General features: G+C 45.6%; 1 protein-coding gene and 1 long non-coding RNA gene across 9 annotated transcripts in view; one reads left to right on the top strand and one right to left on the bottom strand.

The window, feature by feature from the left end:
- FSTL4 (follistatin like 4) overlaps window positions 1-8,556 on the top strand; it is a 734,694-nt gene extending 726,138 nt beyond the window's left edge. For 7 of the 8 annotated variants that reach the window (XM_082454713.1, XM_082454715.1, XM_082454717.1 and 4 more), the window contains 2 exons: window positions 6-115; window positions 2,259-3,562. In XM_082454713.1, the coding sequence (XP_082310839.1) occupies window positions 6-115; window positions 2,259-2,967 (819 nt within the window). In that variant the 3' untranslated portion in view covers window positions 2,968-3,562. Of the gene's footprint in view, window positions 1-5; window positions 116-2,258 lie in introns of all 8 variants that reach the window. The other variant, XM_082454719.1, reaches the window with a different exon arrangement.
- LOC309657420 overlaps window positions 1-20,946 on the bottom strand; it is a 1,054,509-nt gene that overhangs the window by 787,559 nt on the left and 246,004 nt on the right. The window lies entirely within an intron of this gene.

Consider the following 20,946-nt stretch of genomic DNA (forward strand, 5'->3'; position numbering starts at 1 on the left):
TGCAGGTGATCACAGAGGCCAGCACCGGTCAGGGCCAGCACCTGATCCGCACACCCTTTGCAGGAGTGGACGATTTCTTCATTCCTCCAACAAACCTCATCATCAACCACATCAGGTGAGACCGGCCCGCAATGCCCTAACCTACTCCGTGCCCCAGCTCAGCCCTGCACGGGGCAGCTTCGCCCGAGGTGGCCCTGCTCCTTTCTCTTTCTCCCCCACTCCTCCTGGGCTGGCCTTGGACCCCATCAGGAACGGACGGAGAAATGGCCCCATCCCCAGTCCTTAATTGTTAAAGTTAAGGAAGGCACCCAGCTCCTAATGCCCTCAGGGGCCCAGTGAGGTCAGGAAGTCTCATCCTTGGATGAGGGCAGCAGAGGAAAGAGGGAAACAACCATGGTTAATTGAGTACCCTCTCCTTGCTAGACGCAAGAAACTAGTAGAGGCGGTCTCGAATCTGTTTTATAGATGAGGAAACTTAGGCCCAGAGAAGTTAAGACACGGGCCAAAGTCACACAGTCAGGAACTGGCAGAGTCAGACTAAATGCAAAGCTGGGTCTCCTTTCAGTGCCCCATTTGGCCTCATTCTCTGCTAACCACACCTGTGGCTCCTCTAGGAGTCCCCAGAGCAGCCATGCAGGGGCCTGCAAGGAAACAAGGCCTCCGGGGTGCCTGGTTTGCCACCATCCAAAAGAACAGCTTAATAATAACAGCCATGGCCTCGACTGCAAGCCTCAACCCAGCCTGGCCGCTCCCCTTCCCTATTCATTTCAGAGAACCCCTGACATTTTCTGTCAAGGCACCACTGCCAGAAGACTGAGCATGCCCTTTTATAAAGTCATCAAGACCCAAATGTCTTGTGGCAGTGTTTATGCCTTCCTTTACTCTGACATCAAGCACCTTTTTCCAGGAAGAAATGACTCATTTTTGCAAGCTGAAGCTGGACTTGTAAAAATAGGGCTCTCCCATTCATCCTTGCCCAAGGGAGAAAATAACCACTTTATGACCTCCCTACCTCACTGCAGAGAATACCTGGGGCAGAGCCTCTAAAATGGTTGTAAATGGTAAACCCCCTCAAAGAAGCTGAATTCAGCCAGGAGTCATGCAAACTCAGGCTCTGCAGAGCCTGTGTGTGACTTTTACTTTACAGTTTCTTATAAGCATGGGGTTTTCTTTCCTGCTCTTTCCATGCTCTAGCTCTTTAAGGATGCTTTAAAGATGCTGTAAAGTGGGCATTTTCCCAACTCTGAGGCACGGCTTGTTATTCAAGAGAAAACTGTGGAAGAGATTTTTCTCTACTCCTGTAGGTGTACACAGCACCCAAAGGCCTCTGCAGGTGAGGGGTTTAGGCAGAGGCTCTCACAATCAGAGGGAAGTCCTGCCTGGAATCAGGCCCTTTTGCAGCTCACAACCAGCCTCCAAAGAGGAATTTCACAAAGTCCAGATGTGGCAGCTTCCACCTACTGACCTCTTCCACTAAAGCTCCCTCTTAGATTTAATCCTCCCAACAGCCCTTGGAAGGAACTACCCTCTTTATATTTGCAGGGGCTTGAAGAGGCAAGCAACTTGCCCCAGGCTCTGCAGCTAGCAGGGCACCGTAGCAGTGCCAGGCCATCTGGCTGTAAAGGTAAAAGCTGTCCTCAGCCCCAGCCCAAAGGGGCTTCCTGTGACCAGCATCATCAACGTGGCCAGGGAAGAGGCTGCCCTCAACCCTTACCCACGTTCCTCTCCAAGGGTAAGGGAGCATGGATAGGACATCTGTCCTTGTTCTCTTGCATCTGCATCCCCAAGTTCTGACCCAGCCAGTAGTCCAAAAACCACCTCAGATATAGACTCACCTATCCTGTCCTCCTAGCAGGCAGAGTCAGGACAGACACCTCTTGTCCCTTCCCTCCAGCCACAGGCCCGCCACTTCCCAGCTGCCACAAGGCCTCTGCGAAGCTGAATCAAAGGCATCCCCGAGGCAGAAGCTGCTGAGGCACAACCATGCTCTTCCTTTACCATTTCTAAAGATGCGTGCATATTACGAGAGCATAAATCCAGGAACATTTTGTAGCTCGACTGCATTTGGTTTGAGATCATAGATGAATCGCTTATGAAGCCATCTCCTGCAGAATGGTAGATCTTATGAATAGGCTGTTAGATCACCAAAGGGTTATGAGAAAGGAAAAGAGAAAGGATGCCATCGTTTGAGACCAATGACCTATCCCCTACCCAAAAAGTCCTCCTGACCTCTGACCTCAGTTTGCGTCTCCTCCCAGGTTCGGCTTCATCTTCAACAAGTCTGACCCTGCAGTCCACAAAGTCGACCTGGAAACGCTGATGCTCCTCAAGACCATCGGGCTGCAGAGCCACGGCTGCCTGCCGCAGGCCATGGCCCACACCCACCTGGGCGGCTACTTCTTCATCCAGTGCCGACAGCACAGCCCCTCTCCAGCCGCCCCGCAGCTGCTGCTCGACAGTGTCACGGACGCCGTGGTCGGCCCCAACGGCCACGTTACCGGCACCCCACACACGTCCCCCGATGGGCGCTTCCTAGTCAGCGCCGCGTCCAGCAGCCCCCAGCTTCACGTGCAAGAGATCACGCTGCGGGGGGAGATCCAGACCCTCTATGACCTGAAAGTGAGCCAGGGCGTCTCAGACGTGGCCTTCCAGCCCTCCTTCACCCAGGGCGACCAGTACTACGTCTACGCCACGCTGGAGACAGAGCCGGACCTGCTCTTCCTGGAACTGTCCACGGGGAAGACGGGCGTACTGAAGGGCTTGAAGGAGCCGCCTGCGCCCGCGGGGCCAGCCCGAGCCTGGGCCGGGCCCCGCAGGATCGTGAGGGACAGCGGGCTGTTCGGGCAGTACCTCCTCACGCCGGCCCGAGAGTCACTGTTTCTCATCAACGCGAGACAAAATGCGCCGCGGTGTGAGGTGGCGGGAGTAAAGGGGGGGACCACAGTGGTGTGGGTGGGCGAGGTATGAAGCAGCCACGAGCGCCGCCTGGTACTGACACCGCAGCCCCAAGCAGGCACCCTGTACATTTTTACAGACAAAAGCAAAAACCTGTATTCGCTTTGTGGTTCAACACTGGTCTCCTTGCAAGTTTCCTAGTATAAGGTATGCGCTGCTAATGAGATGGGGGTTTTTCGTTAGGACGTATGATTTCTGCCTTGAGCTACGATGAGAATATGCTGCCGTGTAAAGGAATCATTTCTGCGCCCGGCTACGCGCCACGTTACCTGGGCCGCCATGGAACCAGGAGCTCCCGCTTTCCAGGCGATGCTTCGGTCGGTTGCCTTCGCCTAGTCATTCGCCTGGGTCCGGCCAGACTTCACCCTGACGGTGTGGCCTGAAGACACAGGCTCCCCAGGGCAGGGCTCTCCCTCCTGGCGTGAGAGCCACATCGCCCTCGCTCTGGACCTCATTTTCTCCTTCGCAGTTGCTTCTTGCTTTTCTTTCCATTTGACTTGTAAGCCTGAGGGAGAGCCAACAAGACTTATTGCATCTTGGGGGATGGGGAAATCACTCACTTTATTTTGGAATTTTTGATTAAAAAATAATTTTTTATAATCTCAAATGCTAGTAAGCAGAAAGATGCTCTCCGAGGTTCAGCTGTATCCCTCCCTGCCTTAGGCCATGGCTCTGAGAGTCACCACCCCACATCCAGAAAGAAGACAATGGCCATCAAGCGATCGTGGTCCTCTGCACCAGGGACACCCCCAAGTGCAGATCAGGCCACCACATTGGTAAAGGCTCCGTTCTGGGTTGGGACCCCCAAGAGACCAAGACAAACCCTGCGTGCCTGCTTTTCACTACTGAAGGGGGACATTTATTAGCCAGCCCAGTACCCCAGATTCAGGGCAGACCAGGCTTGCCTGGAAAGGTGTGTGCGGTCTGCAGAATAGTGGCCTCCAGGCTCAATGCAGAAACCCGAAGGATACAAGTGGTGTTCAGGCGGGTTCCTTAGGCTATCCCTTTTAAAATGCCATTTCTCTTCTCCCTGTGGCCCTCGCACTCAGCTCTGGCACCCCAGTCCCTGCATCATCATAGCACAGACAGCACATTTCAGTAAGTGTTTCTTACACATGGGTCCCTCTCTCCCCAATAATACACAAGGATACGGGCTGGCACTGCTGCATTATTCCCAAATGTCTCAGGCTGTGGTAGGCTCTCCAGTGGGCATCAAAGAAGTACAACCCAACAGCCCCATGAAGACAGCCCGTATCAGAGAATCTCAGCAAGGAAGAGGCCCCCTTGGGCTCTCAAAACACCCCTTTCCTTCTCGTGCACATCAGTGGCCAAATTGCACTTGTATGCTTTCTGGCTTGAGTGGTCATTTTTCAAGCCACCTGAAGTTGGAAGAGGTGGTCCCATCACAGACACATTAGGTTAGATGCCTTCACCTGCCAACATGGCCATGAGTTTCCTGGGCTGCTGAGGAATGGCCCCTTTCAGAGAAAGGAAGACACAGACCTTGCCTCACTGGAAACAGAGCTTCTCACTCCCACCTAACTGCCCAGCCCACCTGCCCGCCACAGAGTTCCCGACATTGGCCAATCCTCTAGCGTGTTTCATGCATCTCAGTCCCCCAAACTCCTCTTGTACCCAATAACTCCCAGGGTGTGCCTAAACAAATACATTCATAGATTTTTTTTTTAAGATACAATATGTAGATATAGGTTGAAGAAACTGACCTCAAAAGCCTAATATTTAGTTTCACAATAACTGGGATGGATGGAAAACACATCTCACCTTTTTTTATTCCTGCCTCAATGTCTTGACACATTTTCTTCGAAAGTCCCACTTCTATCCCTGAAATTCTCCAACTTTTGTGAGCTTCTTCCTTTGGAAAACATCTTCTGAATTGTGGCAGCCCCTGGAAGAAAAAGAAAGTTTCTGAGCCTACATGAGGAAGAGCCCACCAACTGCCAGGCCAGAACACTGGCCCCTCTGGACTGCAGGATTGCTGAGTAAAAGACCAATCCAGTCCCAACTGGCCTTTTCAACTGGGAGTGACTTCAGCGGCACCTGTTCCTTTTCCACAATTCCTTCCGCTTCTAAGTTGTGTCTGGAAAGCGTCTCTGCCTCTCGTCGTAACTGTGAAGTTGCAAAGCTGGAGATGGCCAGTTTAGGTCTTGCTGCCAGCATTTCAGACACAGTTAAATAGGAGCGGGGAATCACAGCCCTGAAAACTGTGAAATTTGCAAATTCACAAAGGCAGGAAAGTCAATGTTTTTTCAGCAGTGCAACCGACTGAAGGGCTGGCCAGGACTCCACCTGCCCCTTTCTCCCACACATTAGCCCCAGCAGAGGCTCATGGAACACAGTTTGAAAGCCACTGGGGTACGAAGTCATCACAACAGCCAGCGATCCTTCTGATGAACACAAATCATCAGCTATCTACTAATATTTCACATTAAAGGAGTATTCGTTTTACCAAAAGAATCACCCCCAAAGCCACTTACGTGATGAACTATTTCAGAATTACTGGATTTTGAAATAAAATTCATTTCACAAAAATTCAACGTAGATTTTTTTTCAGACTAACAAACGGAAGTAATCAACACCTACGGAGACATTAAAGATTTGAAATGGAAGCCTTCATTCTCCTTCTGCCCAAGTGAGCAAGACCCCACATGGAGGTTCTCGGTCCAAAAGCCCACGCAGCCACCCACAGATTGATAGTGGGAAGAGAGATTTGTCTGCTTCTAGACGCCTGCATGGACTTTCTGCGCAAGTAAGCTTGGCTGTGAACCACACACAGTGAGACAAATGCCATCATCGCAGCCCCAGTAACACTGAGCCAGCGAACCCTGCCTGGGGCTGGCCCAGGCTCCTTTTTTAAGGCTCCAAGCCATTTGAGGGTCCTGCTACTTTCCCCAAGCCCCCGGAAGTAGCTGGAAGAACCCTGTAAAGTTTAGGCTGGGGCCACACTCATACCAAGCTTCATATTCTGTGACCTAGAGATAGCATCACGGGAGACAGAAGCTCAGTCCCTGCAATCCCCCCCCCACAACCCTATCTCAGCCTCCCAGATCCAGGTAAGTGCCCTGGAGGACAGCACTCCAGCCCAAATAAAGCCAAGAACCGCCTGCTGCCCTAGGGAATTGTAACTGCTGAGTCTTCATTGAGGAAAGCAGCCTAGAGTTGGCTTCGTGTGGCCCCCACTTCTTTTCTGCTGACCAAATAACCTGTGAACTAAAGGAGATTTCAGAACTGAGATGTGAAACAGCTTCATGATGGATATATTTTTCTACAAGGGGCTTAAATAGTAATCCATTCATTTTTCACAATGTGTTTCATTCAGATACCACAGACACTGCACCATTTCATTACCAAATCCTACAGCTCGCTCTCCCATCCTCCTCTTCAGAAGCCAGCCTCCAGGAGCAACGATACTGCTCCCAACGCCCTCCTACACATCCACCAATCTACCTCACATCCTCCTTCTTGCACCCGGCACCTCCTCCTTGCACCTGGCACCTCTGAGCCAGGAGGCCAGACAGGTGATGTAGGATGACAATGATGCCGACATCGATGGCAAAGTCCTTTGCCATCCTCCCCCACCCAGGACTCCAGATCCCACTCCAAGTGCAATCAGAACTCACTGGGACACAGCCGCTTGCTACCCAGAATCACACCCCCCAAACCCTAGCTCACAGCCCTTTGGAGTTAGGTGACCAAGACAAGCAAGAACTCAGAACTGTCAGGGAAGTTGGCTATTATCAGACAGAAACTGTCAGACGGGAATAGAGACCACAACATCTCAGCCAAGCCCTTAGAGGACTGAGCTACACCTCCCTCCATCCTCACTTTGTTCTCTGCCTTTCCCGCTCCCTTCCTACGCCTGGAGCCTCCTGCTCATGAGCCAGTCCTACAATTCAAGGGGCAACTCACCTGACCACCACACCAGCCCCCAGTGGCCTTTGCATGCTGCTTCCTTGCTTTGGGTACAAGTGAAAAGTCACTCATAGGGCCAGATGTTATTATTTGCTCCCAGACTGGCACATAGGCAAAGCAGTTTTGTTCAAGAAAGTCACTAACTGCCTTGATTTCTCTCCAAAATCAAGAGATCATAGAACAGAGGGGCTTAAAAAAGTTCAAGGGGGAAATATACTGTGCTTATACTCAAGGTGTGACTGCAAGACCCCAAATACCTGGTGGAATGCAACCCACTTCCTGCTTTTGTCTACACCAGGTTACCTGCCAAGCCACTTGAGGATTTGAGCATCTTATCTGGGCCTTCAGGGTTTAGGTACCAGCCACCCAGCGGACACATGGAGCCCAGCAAGCACGGTTTCACCCATCCTTTGGACCTGTGAGCAGCATTGGGAATTAAACCAAACACAATGTGTGAAATTATGGAAGATAGGGGGAGAGCAGAAATTGACCTCCAAAATTCACAGCAAGGCTTCTTTAGCCAGCACAAGAGTGTTGAGCACGTGCGTGGTTTTTGGACAAACCGCAATTCACATACCCCTCTTTCCAAGCTCACCTTGACTCACATGGGACCATCCCTTTCTGCTGTGGCCCCAGGGAGCAGGCCATGCCCTGGAGGGCTGTAGAGGGCTCAGTCTGCAGGCCACAAAGCAATAACTGTCGACTCAACCCTACCCCCAGCCCAGTGACACGCAGCTCTCCACATGTCACCAAGGCGGGATCAGACAATGCTGCCCAGTGGGGGCACTGTCTTCAAGATCATTTCTGAGGAATGGCAACCATTATTGGCTGGATATGGGGCCCAAGAGCTCTCAAATGAGAAAATTTCCTAAATCTAAACCTTCATGCACTGCCCAGCGTGACATCGACCATAGCTTTAAGAGTTGTTTGTCCCTTGCTACTTCAGCTGCTTCAGAGAGGTGAGGGACAGTGGTCTGCAAGTCCCCCACCCCAGACCCACAGCGCAGCCTTCTGTGGTGCCCCCGACCCACATCCTGACTGCCCGGCTCCGGCGGCTGGCCAGCCCCCTCTCCGTTCCTGGCCCTGCCCCTTCACACCCCATCTCCCCCTCCCCCGCTGCTCATGCTTCCTGAAGGCCATGTGAGATGATCTAAAAGCAGACTAGGCATGGAGTTTTGCTGCTGTAGTCACACACGCTGTGTTCATGCTATAGTGTAGTGAACGACCCTCGAGATATGCAGTCACACACACACAATTTGTCCCGTTAGGATTCTCATCCTCCCCCACCTCAGAAAACTTCCAGATCTCTTATGTCGAGGCAGATTACATTATTTTGAGCAGTTGTGTAGACTCCAAAATATATTTTCTGTAATCACTGGTATTTCTCAAAAGGCCACCTGTAATTACTATACATGTGAATTTTTCCTTATTTATAAAATATATATAAATTATTTTTAATACATCAACTTTAGTAGAAATTTGTACCAACACAGCAACTGTATGTGGCATTGGAGATAAGTTTGTGTTTACTTTGATGTATTGCACAGTATTGGACACACCATGTATTTGCAGTACCACTTGATATAAAGACGATTCACAGATTATCATAAAGTATTGTCATTGTAAATGCTCTTTTTCTGAGGACTTTACAATAAAACGTGACAAAAGTTACCTTTTTTGGTGCCAGTCTGTATGCACTTGCTAAAGTGAGAACTGATTAAGGCAGGATTACTCGGGGGCCTTCTCCCCCTTCTCCATCGCCATTATAGGTCCATGATGGTCAAAGCAAAATGGACCCTGCTCTGGCCCAGTCCAAAGAGAGCCTGGACAAAGGCAGGCATCTGACCCCAGAAGTCTCTCTTCCCCATGTTGAAGTTTCAGGTCCCAAAATGTACAACTAACATCTGGCTCAAAACTGCTCAACATCTGCCCTGCATGCCCTTAAAATCCACCCCAGCCCCCAGACTCTTATCCATTTCTTGACTCCGGTCACTCTTGATTCTTACTGGGGCAGACTTTCCAGCTAGGATGCAGAATGTATAAAGTGCTTGGTAATCACCAAGCTACCATGTGGATGGAGCACCTGCTATGTGCCAGCATGGCATTAGGGAGGGGGACCCAGGGCCGCACAAAGGAGACACAGTCCCTGCCCTTGGTGAGTTTCAAGTCCACTGTGCCATGACCAGTAGTGCAGGTTATACAAAGAAACACACACTGTGTGTGTGTGTGTGTGTGTGTGTGTGTGTGTGTGTGTGTGTGTGTGTGTGTGTAGGGAAAGGGAGATACAGTTTAAGGAATTGCCTCGTGCAGTTGTGGAGGCTGGAAAGTCCAAATCTGTAGGGCAGGTGGGCAGCTGGAGACCCAGAGAAGAGTTGCGGTTCAACTCCTAAGGCAGTTTGTTGGCTGAATTCCCTCTTCTTCAGGGGAGCTCAGTATTTTGATTTTAAGGCCTTCAACTGATTGGATGAGGCCCACCCAAACTATGGCGGGTAATCTGCTTTACTCAAAGTCTACTGATTTGTTAGAGAGGAGTCAAGATGGCAGAGGAGTAGGAGAACGTGGAGATCATCTCTCCCCACAAATGCATCAAGAATACATCTATAAATGGAAAAATTCTCACAGAGCACCTGCTGAACACTAGCAGAGGACCTCGGACACCTAAAAGCACAAGAAAGATTCTCGCATAACTGGGTAGGATGAAAGAAAGAAGGAAAAAAGAAGAGGAGAGGAAGCAGGATGGGACCTACGCCCCTGGGTGGATCTGAAGGTGAGGACAGGTTCCCACATCTGGGGAAGGACCCCACTGACAGGAGATCATCTGGGACAGAAGGGGAGATTTGGGGGCTCAGAGGAGAGTGCAGCAACTGGTCTGTGGTAGGCAGGACAGAGTGAGACCTACACAGAGGGTCCAAGCCGCAGCCCTGCATATCCCAGACTGAGACACGTGCCCAGGGGCTGGGTGCTGGAACGTGGGGTTTAGAGAGCAGACCCAGGGAGAGAACTGCTGTTCTCTGCGAGGAGACAGCCTGAGGGGATGGGAGAGAGGAGCTCCTCAACCAGGAATCCTCCTGGAAGAAGCCGGGATCACCATAGAAGCAAAGCGCCATTGTTGAGGGACACACAAAGGGCAGGGTCACCATTGAAGCCTCTCTGCCCATGCACCAGCCCCTGCCTCCATGAGCATTAGGAAGGGCTCCCGCCAGGGCTGACTCTCTCACACCTACGGCCACTGGCTCGCTCCCCCACGCACCCCGTCCCCTCCAGAGCCAGCTCTCTTGCATCCACGGCCTCTGGCTCTGCCGTGTGACCCTTCCCCACAGGGCTGGGCTCTTGTGCTCCAGGGCAGCCTTGGGAGTAGATGCCTGTGGGTGGCCCACACACAGAGGTGGAGCTGAAACCACAGCTGAGCCCCAGGGACTGTGCAACTATGAAAGAAGAGCTGAAATCTCTCCTCACAGCTGCACAAATGGCAGAATTACACCCCCACAACTGGCTTTGTAAACTCAGCACCTGAAGAACATCTAAACAGTCAACAAATGCTCCTGCAGCTGAGACGGGTCTAGCTTTAGCAGCTGTGGACTTTGTGAGCACATACATGTGCGGGATGGGCCAGGCCAGAGTCTGAGCCACCCCCATAGTACCCACAGCAGGTCCAGATCCATGATTACTGCAATCTCCTGGGACCTGACATCAGTGGATCTACACTAGTGGCCTGGTGAAAACAACTCCTGAGAGACACCAAGGCCAATTGCTGGACTACCAATGGTTAAGGTGGGGCTGAGAGCAGTGCCGACAATAGAGTAACTTGTGAGTTCAAACAATGGGTAAAAGGTGACACAACAGAGCATGCTCATAGGTGAATAGCGCCAGAGGAGGAATACTCAGTGGCTTCTCTCTTATTGGGACTGCTCCAATACCACCTCCCTTGCACTGCAGATCAGAAACACAGCTAAGAAACAGATCTGGGGGACTCTACTCCAATACCTAGGGAGCAGACCCCACCCCTCACAGGGCAGTGACAACCACAGAGCAAAGGGGAGGCTCCACTCAATACCCAGGGCAGGCTTTGGTCACCAAAACACCAGTCAAATACCCTATCAGGGGGATAACAGCTAACATACACTGAAGAAAGAGGTGGCAGACATCCATACTGAAAACAAACATTGCAACCAAAAAAAAAAATTCAAACCCATGCAGGCTACACAGGGACATTCCCACATAAAAATAACCCTCCAAGACAGTCTGAGGGTCTGGCACCTGGAGGAAGAACCCCCAGAGCATTTAGCCTTGAAGGCCAGTGGGTCTTGAGGGCAGGAGCCCCACAGGGCTGGGGGAAAGAGAGACTCCACTCTTGGAGGGTGCACAGAAGGTACCACGAGCACTTGGACCCAGCACAAAGCAGTAACTCCATAGGAACCTGGGCTAGACCTACCCAGGGGTCTTGGAGGGTCTCCTGGGGAAGCAGGGCTTGGCTGTAGTTCACTGTGGAGGCAACAACACTGGTAGCAGAGGCCCCAGGGAATATTAATCAGCATGAGCTCTACAGGAGGTCCCCATTTCATCGCCAAGAATCAACCCCACCCAACAGCCTGCAGGCTCCAGTGCTGAAATGCCTCAGGCCAAACAACCAGCAAGACAGGAACACAGCTGTACCCATCAGCAGACAGGCTGCCTAAAGTCATACTAAGCTCACAGACACAACAAAACACACCAATTGACACAGCCCTGCCCACCAGAGGGACAAGACCCAAATCCACCCACCAGAGGGCAGGCACCAGTCCCCCCCCACCACGAGGAAGCCTGCAAAAGGCCCTGGACCAAACTCACCCACTAGGGGGCACACACCAAAAGCAAGAGGAACTACGATTCTGCAGCATGTGGAAAGGATACCACAAACATAGTAAGTTAGACAAAATGAGATGACAGAGAAATATGTTGCAGACAAAGAAGCAAGATAAAAACCTATGAGAACAACTAAATGAATAGGAGATAGGCAATCTACCTGAAAAACAATTTAGAGTAATGAGAGTAAGGATGATCCAAGATCTTGGAAAAAGGATGGAGGCACAGACTGAGAAGATACAAGAAATGCTTAACAAAGAATTAGAAGATTTAAAGAACAAACAAACACAGATGAACAACACAATAAATGAAATGAAAAATACACTAGAAGGAACTGATACCAGTATAACTGAGGCAGAAAAACGAATAAGTGAGCTGGAAGACAGAGTGGTGGAAATCACTGCCACAGAACAGAATAAAAGGAAAAAAAGGATAGAAAGAAATGAGGACAGTCTCAGAGGCTACTGGGGCACCATTAAATGCACCAACATTCACATTATAGGGGTCCAAGAAGAAGAAGAGAAAGAGAAAGGGCCTGAGGAAATATTTGAAGAGATTATAGTCAAAAACTTCCCTAACATGGGAAAGAAATAGTCACCCAAGTCCAGGAACTACAGAGAGTCTATACAGGATAAACCCAGAAGGAACACATCGAGAAACATATTAATCAAACTGACAAAAATTAAAGACAATGAAAATATATTAAAACAACAAGGGAAAAGCAACAAATAATATACAAGGGAATCCCCATAAGGTTATCAGCTGATTTTTCAGCAGAAACTCTACAGGCCAGAAGGGAGTGTCATGATATATTTAAAGTGATGAAAGGGAAAAACCTACAGCCAAGAATAATCTAACCAACAAAGCTCTCATTCAGATTCAACATAGAAATTAAAAACTTTACAGACACGGAAAAGCTAAGATAATTCAGCACCACCAAACCAGCTTTACAACAAATCCTAAAGGAACTTCTCTAGGCAGGAGAAAAAAAAAAAAAAAGATACCACAACTAGAAACAAGAAAATCAAAAATGGGAAAGCTCACTGGTAAAAGCAAAAATACAGTAAATGTAGTAAATCACCCACACACAAATATGATATCAAAACCAGTAGCCGTGAGGAGAGTACAAATGCAGGATATAGGAATTGCATTTGAAATTAAGAGACTGGCAACTTAAAACAATCTTGTACATATACAGACTGCTACAACAAAACCTTATGGGAACCACAGACCAAAAATCTACAATAGATACATACAAAAAAAAAAAGAAAAAGCAGTCCAAACACAACACTAAAGATAGTCTTTGAATCAAAACAGAAGAGAACAAAAGAGGAAGGGAATAAAAAGTCCTTCAAAAAGAAATCCAGGGGACTTCCTTGGTGGCGCAGTGGTTAAGAATCTGCCTGCCATTGCAGGGGACATGGGTTCAAGGCCTGGTCTGGGAAGATCCCACATGATGCAGAGCAACTAAGCCCGGGTGCCACAATTACTGAGCCTGTTCTCTAGAGCCTGCATGCCACAACTACTAAAGATCACACACCTAGAGCCTGTGCTCCTCAACAAGAGAAGCCACCGCAATGAGAAGCCCACGCACCACAACGAAGAGTAGCCCCCACTTGCTGCAACTAGAGAAAGCCCGTGCACAGCAACGAAGACCCAACAGACCCCCCCAAAAAATTAATTAATTAATTAATTTTTTAAAAACTTAAAACAAAAGAAATCCAAAACAATTAACAAAATGGCTCTAAGAGCATATATATCAATAATTTCCTTAAATGTAAATGGATTAAATGCTCCAACCAAAAGACAAAGACAGGTTAAATGGATACAAAAACAAGGCCCATATATATTGCTACCTACAAGAGACCCACTTCAGATCTAGGGACACATACAAACTGAAAGTGAGGGGATGGAAAAACGTATTCCATGCAAATGGAAATCAAAAGAAAGCTGAAGTACCAATACTCATATCAGACAAAATGGATTTTAAAATAAAGACTGTTACAAGAGACAAAGAAGGACACTACATAATGATCGCGAGATCAATTCAAGAAGGATATACAACAATTGTAAATATATATGTAGCCAACAAGGAGCACCCCAATATATAAGGCAAATACTAACAGCCATAAAAGAAGAAATTGACAGTAACACAATAGTAGTGGGGGACTTTAACACCCCACTTTCATCAATGGACAGATCATCCAGACAGAAGATCAATGAGGAAACACAGGCCTTAAATGACACATTAGAACAGATGGACTTAATTGATTTTTACAGAGCATTCCATCCAAAAGCAGCACAATACACATTCTTCTGAAGAGCACAGGGAACATTCTCCAGGATTGATCACATGCTTGGCCACAAAGCAAGCCTCAGTAAATTTAAGAAAACTGAAATTATATCAAGCATCTATTCCGACCACAGGTATGAAATTAGAAATCAACTATAAGAAAAAAAATTAAGAGACACAAACACATGGAAGCTAAACAACGTTACTAAATAACCAATGGATCACTGAAGAAATCAAAGAGGAAATTAAAAAATACCTACAAACAAATGAAAATGAAAGCACGATGATCCAAAACCTATGGGATGCAGCAAAAGCAGTTCTAAGACTGAAGCTTATAGCAATGCAATCCTACCACAGGAAACAAGAAAAATCCCAAATAAACAACCTAACCTTACACCTAAAGCAACTAGAGAAAGAACAACAAACAAAACCCAAAGTTAGTAGAAGGAAAAAAAAATCATAAAGCTCATGGTAGAAATAAATGAAACAAAGGCAAAGAAAACAATAGAAAAGATCAATGAAACTAAAAGCTGGTTGTTTGAAAAGATAAACAAAACTGATAAACCTTTAGCCAGACTCATCAAGAAAAACAGGGAGAGGGCTCAAATCAATAAAATTAGAAATGAAAAAGGAGAAGCTACAGTGGACACCACAGAAATATTAAGGAAGAAATGAACAAATTCTTAGAAAGATACAATCCCCCAAGACTGAACCAGGAAGAAATAGAAAATATGAACAGACCAATCACACGTACTGAAATTGAAACTGTGATTTAAAAATTCCCAACAAACAAAAGTCCAAGACCAGATGGTTTCACAGGCGAAATCTATCAAACATTTAGAGAAGAGTTAACACTTATTTTCTGATATCATTCCAAAAAATTGCAGAGGATGGAACACTCCCAAACTCCTTCTATGAGGCCACCATAACCCTGTTACCAAAACCAAAGATATCAAAAAGAGAAAATCACAGGCCAATATCTCTGATCAACATAGACACAAAAATCCTCAACAAAATACTAGCAATCTGAACGCAAAAATACATTAAAAGGATCATATACCATAATGAAGTGGGTTTTATCACAGGGATGCAAGGCTTTTTCAATATCCACATATTAGTGTGATACACCACATCAACAAATTAAAGAATAAAAACCACATGATCATCTCAAAAGATACAGAAAAAGCTTTTGACAAAATTCAACACCATTTATGATAAAAAACTTTCCAGAAAATAGGCATAGAGGAAACCTACCTCAACATAATAAAGGCCATATATGACAAACCACAGCCAACATCGTTCTCAGTGGTGAAAAACTGAAACCATTTCCTCTAAGATCAGGAACAAGACAAGGTTGCCCACTCGCACCACTATTAATCAACATAGTTTTGGAAGTTTTAGCCATGGCAATCATAGAAGAAAAAGAAATAAAAAGGATACAAATCAGAAAAGAAGTAGTAAAACTGCCACTGTTTGCAGGTGACATGATACGATGCATAGAAAATCCTAAAGATGCTACCAGAAAACTACTAGAGCTAATCAGTGAATTTGGTAAAGTAGCAGGATACAAAATTTATGCACAGAAATCTCTTGCATACCTATACACTAATGACAAAAAATCTGAAAAACAAATTAAGGAAACACTCCCATTTACCATGGCAACAAATAGAAAAAAATACCTAGGAATAAACCAACCTAAGGAAACAAAAGACCTGTATGCAGAAAACAATATGACACTGATGAAAGAAATTGAAGACAATACAAACAGATGGAGAGATATACCATGTTCTTGGATTAGAAGTATCAACACTGTGAAAATGACTGTACTATCCAAAGCAATCTACAGATTCAATGCATTCCCTATCAAACTAACAATGGCATTTTTCACAGAACTAGAACAAAAAATTTTACAATTTGTGTAGAAACACAAAAGACCCTGAATAGCCAAAGCAATGGTGAGAAAGAAAAACAGGGCTGGAGGAATCAGGCTCCCTGACTTCAGACTATACTACAAAACTACAGTAATCTAGAAACTATGGAACTGGCACAAAAACAGAAATATAGATCAATGGAACAGGATAGAAAGCCCAGAAATAAACCCACACACATATGGTCACCTTACCTTTGATAAAGGATGCAAGAATATACAATGGAGAAAGGACAGCCTCTTCAATAACTGGTGCTGGAAAAACTGGACAGCTACATGTAAAAGAATGAAATTAGAACACTTCCTAACAGCATACACAAAAATAAACTCAAAATGCATTAAAGACCTAAATGTAAGGCCAGATACTAAAACAACTCTTAGAGAAAAACATAGGGAAGACACTCTATGACATAAATCACAGCAAGGTCCTTTTTGACCCACCTCTGAGAGAAATGGAAATAGAAACAAACATAAACAAATGGGACCTAATGAAACTTCAAAGCTTTTGCACAACAAAGGAAACCATAAACAAGACAAAAAGACAACCCTCAGAATGGGAGAAAATATTTGCAAATGAAGCAACTGACAAAGGATTAATCTACAAAATATACAAGCAGCTAATCAGTTCAATATCAAAAAAAACAACAACTTAATCCAAAAATGGGTGGAATTCCTAAATAGACATTTCTCCAAAGACATACAGATAGTCAACAAACACATGAAAGGATGCTCAACATCACTAATCATTAGAAAAATGCAAATCAAAACTACAATGAGGTATCACCTCACACCAGTCAGAATGGCCATCATCAAAATATCTACAAACAATAAATGCTGGAGAGGGTGTGGAGAAAAGGGAACCCTCCTGAACTGTTGGTGGGAATGTAAATTGATAAAGCCACTATGGAGAACAGTATGGAAGTTCCTTTTAAAACTAAAAATAGAACTACCATATGACCCAGCAATCCCACTACTGGGCATATACCCTGAGAAAACCATAATTCAAAAACAGTCATGTAGGGCTTCCCTGGTGGCACAGTGGTTAAGAATCCGCCTGCCAATGCAGGTGACATGGGATCGAGCCCTGGTCCGGGAAGATCCCATATGCCACAGAGCAACAAAGCCCATGCACCACGGCTACTGAGCCTGCATTCTAGAGCCCGCAGGCCACAACTACTGAGCCCGTGTGCCACAACTACTGAAGACCACGTGCCTAGACCCTTTGCTCCTCAACAAGAGAAGCCACTGCAATGAGAAGCCCGCACACCACAATGAATAGTAGCCCTCACTCGCAGCAACTAGAGAAAACCCATGCACAGTAATGAAGACCCAACACAGCCAAAAATAAATAAATGAAATAAATAAATTTAAAATATAATAAAAATAAAAATAAAAAACATTAAAAAAAAAGAGCCATGTACCACAATGTTCATTGCAACTCTATTTACAATAGCCAGGATATGGAAGCAATCTAAGTGACCATTGACAGAGGAATGGATAAAGAAGATGTGGCACATATATACAATGGAATATTACTTAGCCATAAGAAGAAATTAAATTGAGTTATTTGCAGTGAGATGGATGAACCTAGAGTCTGTCATACAGAGTGAAGTAAGTCAGAAAGAGAAAAAAAAATACCATATGCTAACACATATATATGGAATCTAAAAAAAAAAATGGTGCTGATGAACCTATGGGCAGGACAGGAATAAAGACACAGACGTAGAGAATGGACTTGAGGACACAGAGAGGGGGAAGGGTAAGCTGGGACAAAGTGAGAAAGTAGCATTGACATATATACACTACCAAATGTAAAATAGATACCTAGTGGGAAGCAGCTGCATAGCACAGGGAGATCAGCTTAGTGCTCTGTGACCACCTAGAGAGGTGGGATAGGGAGGGTGGGAGGGAGGCGCAAAAGGGAGGGGATATGGGGATATATGTATACGTATAACTGATTCACTTTGTTATAAAACAGAAACTAACACAACAGAGGAAAACATAGGCAGAACACTAACACAACACTGTAAAGCAGTTATACTCCAATAAAGATGTTACAAAAAGAAAAAAGAAAACACAAGCCTTAAAGACACATTAGGTCAGATAGACTTAATTGATATCTGTAGGACATCCAATCTGAAAACAGCAGAATACACGTTCTTCTCAAGTGCACAGAGAACATTCTCCAGGATAAATCACATCTTGGGTCACAAATCAAGCCTCAGTAAGTTTCAGAAAATTAAAATCCTATCAAGCATATTTTCCAACCACAATGCTATGAGATTAGAAATCAACTACAAGGAAAAACTGTAAAAAAAAAAAAAAAAAAACCACAAACACATGGAAGCTAAACAATATATTACTAAACTACTAATGGATCACTGAAGAAATTAAAAGTGAAATAAAAAAATACCTAGAGACAAATGACAATGAAAACACGACAATCCAAAACCTATGAGACAGAGCAAAAGCAGTTCTAAGAGGGAAGTTTATAGCAACACAATCTTACCTCAGGAAATAAGAAAGATTTCAAATAAACAACCTAACTGTATACCTAAAGCACCTAGAGAAAGAAGAACAAACAAAACCCAAAGTTAGTAGAAAGAAAGAAATAAAAATCAGAGCAGAAATAAATGATATAGAGACAAAGAGAACAATAGAAAAGATCAATGAAACTAAAAGCTGGCTCTTTGAGAAGATAAACAAAATTGATAAACCTTTAGCCAGACTCATCAAGAAAAAAAGGGAGAGGATTCAAATCAATAAAATTAGAAATGAAAAAGGAGAAGTTACAACAGACACCGCAGAAATACAAACCATCCTAAGAGACTACTACAAGCAACTCTATGCCAATAAAATGGACAACCTACAAGAAATGGATGTATTCTTAGAAAGGTACAACCTTCCAAGACTAAACCAGGAAGAAATATTGTAGAAAATATGAACCAATCATAACTACTAAAATTGAAACTGTGATTTTAAAACTTCCAACAAACAAAAGTCCAGGACCAGATGGCTTCACAGGTGAATTCTTTCAAACATTTAGAGAAGGTTAACACCTATCCTTCTCAAACTCTTACAAAAAATTGCAAGGAAGAAACACTCCCAAGCTCATTCTATGAGATCACCATCACCCTGATACCAAAACCAGACAAAGACAACTCAAAAAAAGAAAATTACAGGCCAATAGCGCTGATGAACATAGACCCAAAAATACTCAACAAAATACTAGCAAACCGAAACCAACACATTCAAAGGATCATACACCATAATCAAGTGGGATTTATCCCAGGTATGCAAGAGAAAGAAGAACAAACAAAACTCAAAGTTAGTACAAGGAGAGAATTCCAAAGATTCTTCAATATATGCAAATTAGCCAATGTGATACACCACGTAAACAAACTGAAAAATAAAAAAGATATGATCAAGAAGGAAACAAGATGGTGGAGTAGAAGGAGGTGCTCTCACTCCCTCTTGTGAGAACGCCAGAGTCACGGCTAGCTGCTGGACAATCATCGACATGAGGACACTGGAGCTCACCAGAAAGTGTACCCCACACCCAAAGACAAAGGAGAAGCCACAATGAGACAGTAGGAGGGGTGCAATCAGAGTAAAATCAAATCCCATAACTGCTGGGTGGGTGACACACAGACTGGAGAACACTTAAACCACAGAAGTCCACCCACTGGAGTGAAGCTTCTGAGCCCCACGTCAGGCTTCCCAACCTGGGGGTCCGGCAACGGGAGGAGGAATTCCTAGAGAATCAGACTTTGAAGCCTAGTGGGATTTGATTCCAGAACTTCGACTGGGGGAAACAGGCTCCACTCTTTGAGGGCACACACAAAGTAGTGTGCGCATCGGGGCCAAGGGGAAGGAGCAGTAACCCCAGGGGAGACTGAGCCAGACCTACCTGCTAGTGTTGGAGGGTCTCCTGTGGAGGCAGGGGGTGGCTGTGGCTCACTGAGGAGACGAGGACACTGGTGGCGGAGGTTCTGGGGGGTGCACCTGGCATGAGCCCTCCCAGAGTCTGTCATTGGCCCCACCAAAGAGCCCAGGTAGGCTCCAGTATTGGGTTGCCTCAGGCCAAACAACCAACAGGGAGGGAACCCAGCCCCACCCATCAGCAGACAAGCAAATTAAAGTTTTACTGAGCTCTGCCCACCAGAGCAACACCCAGCTCTACCCACCACCAGTCCCTCCAATCAGGAAACTTACACAAGCCTCTTAGATAGCCTCATCCACCAGAGGGCAGACAGCAGAAGCAAGAAGAACTACAATCCTGCAGCCTGTGGAACAAAAACCACATACACAGAAAGACAGACAAGATGAAAAGGAAGAGGGCTACGTACCAGATGAAGGAACAAGATCAAACCCCAGAAAAACAAATAAATGAATTGGAGATAGGCAACCTTCCAGAAAAAGAATTCAGAATAATGATAGTGAAGATGATCCAGGACCACGGAAAAAGAATGGAAGCAAAGATTGAGAAGATGCAACAAATGTTTAACAAAGACCTAGAAGAATTAAAGAACAAACAAACACAGATGAAAAATACAATAACTAAAATGAAAACTACACTACAAGGAATCAATAGCAGAATAAATGAGGCAGAAAAACAGATAAGTGACCTGGAAGACAGAATGGTGGAATTCACTGCTACAGAACAGAATAAAGAAAAAAGAATGAAAAGAAATGAACACAGCCTAAGAGAACACTGGGACAACTTTAAACGCAACAACATTCGCATTATACGGGATAATGTGTGTCATGTTCTTAGCACAGTGCTTGGTACATTGTTCCTGCTCATATAAAGTACATCCAACCATTATGATTATCAAAAATGACAGGATAGTGTACTCTATCCACTTCTTTGTAACCCCTCCTCACTTCTTAGTAGAAGGTAGGGTGTCTCAGAGCCTAACAAATTGAAGTTAAGCTACAAAAGGGCATCAGGCTAAGCAAAACAAGTATGTTTGCCTTTGCCTTGGAGATGTCCCAC

This window comes from Balaenoptera physalus (assembly GCF_965194825.1).
Source record: "Balaenoptera physalus genome assembly, chromosome: 3".
NCBI classification, from domain to species: domain Eukaryota; kingdom Metazoa; phylum Chordata; class Mammalia; order Artiodactyla; family Balaenopteridae; genus Balaenoptera; species Balaenoptera physalus.